The sequence below is a fragment of the Mustelus asterias genome, unplaced genomic scaffold (assembly GCF_964213995.1).
Source record: "Mustelus asterias unplaced genomic scaffold, sMusAst1.hap1.1 HAP1_SCAFFOLD_840, whole genome shotgun sequence".
Lineage (NCBI taxonomy): Eukaryota > Metazoa > Chordata > Chondrichthyes > Carcharhiniformes > Triakidae > Mustelus > Mustelus asterias.
The window spans coordinates 161075-165364 of record NW_027590786.1 but is presented as its reverse complement, the minus strand read 5'-3'; the positions used below and the strand labels follow the sequence as shown (position 1 = coordinate 165364).

The 4290-nt window shown below is 45.0% G+C and overlaps 1 protein-coding gene across 1 annotated transcript; it reads right to left on the bottom strand.

The window, feature by feature from the left end:
- Nucleotides 1–264: 264 nt before the first annotated feature.
- LOC144487516 (uncharacterized) lies at nucleotides 265–1479 on the bottom strand. Its single transcript, XM_078205601.1, has one exon. It carries the CDS (start codon nucleotides 1477–1479, stop codon nucleotides 265–267), a length of 1215 nt encoding a protein of 404 aa, XP_078061727.1.
- Nucleotides 1480–4290: the final 2811 nt, after the last annotated feature.

Below are 4290 nucleotides of genomic sequence, written 5' to 3'. Positions count from 1 at the left end.
ACACTATTTACTCTCCTGGCGTAAATAAATGTCCTTCATCAGTTTTTATGGACCATTTCAGTGGAAATGTGCTCTCCCAGGCTCAAAGAGCATCAGCCCACTGGAATCAAAGTTGTGAGACCGGCCAGACCAGCAGAAAGAAACCCTCCGACCCTCCCACTTCACCGACTGTCAAAATGAACATAGTTAAGTCCTGGATGTGATTAACAGCAGCAATAACAGCAGAATCCAACCTCTGTCATCACTTGTGAGCTTACTGGTGTCTCAGCAGGAGGGATGACTGAGTGAATCCCTTTGTGAATCCTTGTGAACTCGTTGGTGTGTCTGCAGGTGGGATGACTGAATGAATCCCTTTCCACACTCAGAGCAGATAAACGGCCTCTCTCCAGTGTGAACTTGCTGGTGACTCTGCAGATAAGACGAAAGAGCGAATCCTTTCCCACACTCAGAGCAGGTGAATGGTCTCTCCCTGGTGTGAACACGTCGGTGTGCCTGCAGGTGAGCTGAACGAGTGAATCCCTTCCCACACTCAGAGCAGGTGAATGGCCTCTCCCCGGTGTGAACTTGCTGGTGATTCTGCAGGTCGGATAACTGAATGAATCCCCTGCCACACTCGGAACAGGTAAATGGCCTCTCCCTGGTGTGAACCTCCTGATGTGACACTAGGTGGGATGATTGAATAAAACGCCTCCCACACTCGGAGCAGACGAATGGCCTCTCCCTGCTGTGAACTCCCTGGTGTGACATTAGGTGTGACGATTGGATAAAACGTTTCCCACATTCGGGGCAGCTGAATGGCCTCTCCCTTGTGTGTGTTCCTTTGTGTGTCACTAGATGTGATAACTGAATAAAACGCTTCCCACACTCGGAGCAGGGGAACGGCCTCTCCCTCCTGTGGACTTCCTGGTGAGTCACTAGGTGTGATAATTGAATAAAACACTTCCCGCACTCAGAGCAGTTGAAAGGCCTCTCCTTAGTGTGGGCTCGCTGGTGTATCTGCAGGTGAGATGACTGAGTGAAACCCTTTCCACAGTCGGAGCAGGTGAATGGTCGCTCTCCAGTGTGGATTTGTTGGTGATTCAAAAGTTCAGATGAATGATTGAATTGCTTCCCACACTCAGAGCAGTTGAACGGTTTTTCCCCAGTGTGAACTTGCTGGTGTGTCAGCAGGTGGGATAACTGAGTGAATCCCTTCCCACACTCAGAGCAGGTGTACGGCCTCTCCCTACTGTGAACTGCTTGGTGATTCCACAGGTCGGCTGCCTGGAGAAAACCCTTCCCACACTCAGAGCAGATGAAGGGCCTCTCCCCAGTGTGGCTGCATTGATGAATCTTCAGGGCAGATGGGGAGCAGTCTCCTTCCCCACACTTGGAGCAGGGGAACAGACTCTCCCCAGTGTGAATATGTTGATGAGTTTGCAGTACAGACAGGATATGGAATTCCTTACCACAATCCTCATCTTTCCCCGGTTTCTCCATGGTGTGGATGTCCTTGTGTCTTTCCAGGTTTAACAATCAGTTAAATCCTCATCCACACAGAGAGCATGTGCACTGTCTGTCCCCGCTGTAAATGATGTAATATTTTTGCAGTCTGTGTCAGTGGTCTTTTGACAGTCAGTGTACTGGACACTCTCACTCAGCTCTGTGTTTCTTGGTGCCTTTCCAGTCACACTGATGTGACAGAAAAAACAGATAAATATTTCTTCTTCTAGATTCAAGGTCTGATGATATTCAGGTTCTGATAATTTGAGTGACTCTATTAAGCCTTAACATGTTTTGAGATCGCTGGCAGCAAATCTTCCCCTTATAACTTCCTGTAAAATGAGTTTACAAAAGTCATCACTGTCAGTATCAAACAGAAATTCAGAATAGACAATTCTAGTTTCTGTGGAACATTTCTTCCTTTCTCGTTCCTCTGAATCTGTACATCTCCATCCCACACCCTATCCCTGTATCCTCACTCTGCTGTATGTATAATACACCCTTCCAATTCTCCTGAAGGTGTTGATTCATGCTGATCAACAAATCCATACTCACTGCTTCTTCTCCAGCACTGAGATATCTTCATGCAGGTTGCTCGTCTAAATACCTAAATATACTTAGTGAAGTAAAATGTATGTAACATAGGGGACCAGTTTAATAAATAGAAGTACAGCAAGGCTATGAGATAGAACATTATTTCAACAGTGAACATTCTTGAATATCAATTGTTTGGCTATGAGGATGGTGCATTTTGATACATTCAATATTTCAAAATGAAATTAGATGGGCAGTCAAAATAGACTGGCAGGGGAACAGGGATACAGACGGGATGCGGAGCATATCAGCCATGATTGAATGGCGGAGCGGACTCAATGGGCCAAATAGCCTAATTATGCTCCTCTATCTTATGAACTTAAGGGGGAATGGGACTGACTGGTTGGCTCTACAGAGAGTTAGCATGGACTTGAGTTGCTGAATGGACTCCTTGTGTGATACAATAACCCGATTACTGAAAATAAACTACTTAGTTACAGTATTAACAAAACTAAAAATAATAAAAAATGAACTTTATTACTGGACCATGCATAATATATCTAATTTGTACCATATTACAAGACTGCACACATCGCTGTCCTATATTAATTTACTGCCCCTTAATTTTCAGCTATTTCCTCGGGAAATCACTCCTTTAAATTGTGAACATTAGGAAAGAGACCATCCTCTTAACCAGACAAATAAATGTGACAAGTTGAGGAAGCAAAGGATGGCAATGTCTTTAAGAAGGAGAGAGATACCTGGGCCAACCTTTCCAGAGTCTGCAGCCTCCCTGAATTCACTTCCTTTCCCTTCAGTTGCTGCAAGTCCCCAATTTAACCCCAGAATGAGAAAAAGGAGAGAAGAAAACAAAGTGTTTTACTGACATGTAGGAAGAGGTTTCAGTCTGTCTGAAATCCAATCTGCATTGTCACAAAGCCCGCACTCTGATTGGCTGGAGGACCAGTGTCCTTCCGGTCCTCCAATTCGTCCCATTGGTCAATACCCCTCATGAAGACAGTGGTGCAGCGGAAGTGAGTGGGAGACACTTTGACCCCGGTCGCTCTCAGTTGTTGGCCAATGGGAAACGCTATCCTCCGCACATGCGCAGCACTTCTCTGGGTTCATCATGCGCAGTCCCACCCGGCGAATAGAGCGATTTCCTCAGCGCGGGGGATTGTGGGAGCCGCGGCCGCCATTACTCGGCCGGAGCCCAGTCTCCAAACACCTGGGACTGCGATGGATGGGATGGGGAGGAGGCGAAGTGACCCCATCCAGATATGATGTACATCTGGGTAGTCACTGGAATTGATAGCGAAGCCGCCTTAGCAAAATTCAGGTGTAAAAATTTAGACACCTGGGTGACATATTGGGGAGTGGAATAGCTCAATGTGAAACTGAACCCCAGAGTCAGCAGCGTCCTTGGGGGAGAACTGGGGAAAAATAAGGAGGATGGTCAAAAGAATTAGGCTTACAATTGATAGGGAGGAGGCAGATGTTTAAAGTTTGAAATTTGATTAGATTTGATTTATTATTGTCACATGTATTAGTAGACAGTGAGACGTTTGTTTCTTGTACGTTTTACTGACAAAGAGAAGGAAAGAGGAGGGTGCAGAATGTAGTATTACAGTCATAGCTAGGATATAGAGAAAGATCAATTTAATGTGAGGTAGTTCCATTCAAAAGTTTGATGGCCTCAGGGAAGAAGCTGTTCTCGATTTGGTTATACATGTTCTCAGACCTTTATATCTTTTTCCCGATGGAAGAAGGTGGAAGAAAGAATGTCCAGGGTGCGTGGGGTCCTTGATTATGCTGGCTGCTTTTCTAAGACAGTGGGAAATGTAGACATAGTCAATGGATAGGAGGCTGGTTTGCAGGATGGATTTGGTCTTTCATGACCCTTTGTAGTTTCTTGTGGTCTTGGACAGAGCAGGAGCAATATCAAGTTGTGATACAACCAGAAAGAATGCTTTCCAGAAAGGGAGGAGAAGGTTATGTGACAACCAGAATATCAGTTTCAAATTTCTATCCTGTGCTTACATTCATTGCTTTGACAGATGTTTTTATTTACAAGGGATTAGAATGGAAGGATTTTCAGTCAGAAATATCTTGGTTCATTTGGACACGACTATCATCAGCGATCAAATGTCAGAGGAACACTGATGCCCTGTTCAAAAAGATTTCAATCATCAGTGCGAATGGAAAAGTTGTGTGATGCACATTCCCAAGAGAGAGAGAGAGATTTCCAGGGAAAGAGACATAAGAATATATGAA

Coding starts and splice junctions, on each gene's coding strand:
- LOC144487516 (XM_078205601.1), bottom strand. CDS start 1,479: ATGGAGAAACCGGGGAAAGATGAGGATTGTGGTAAGGAATTCCATATC.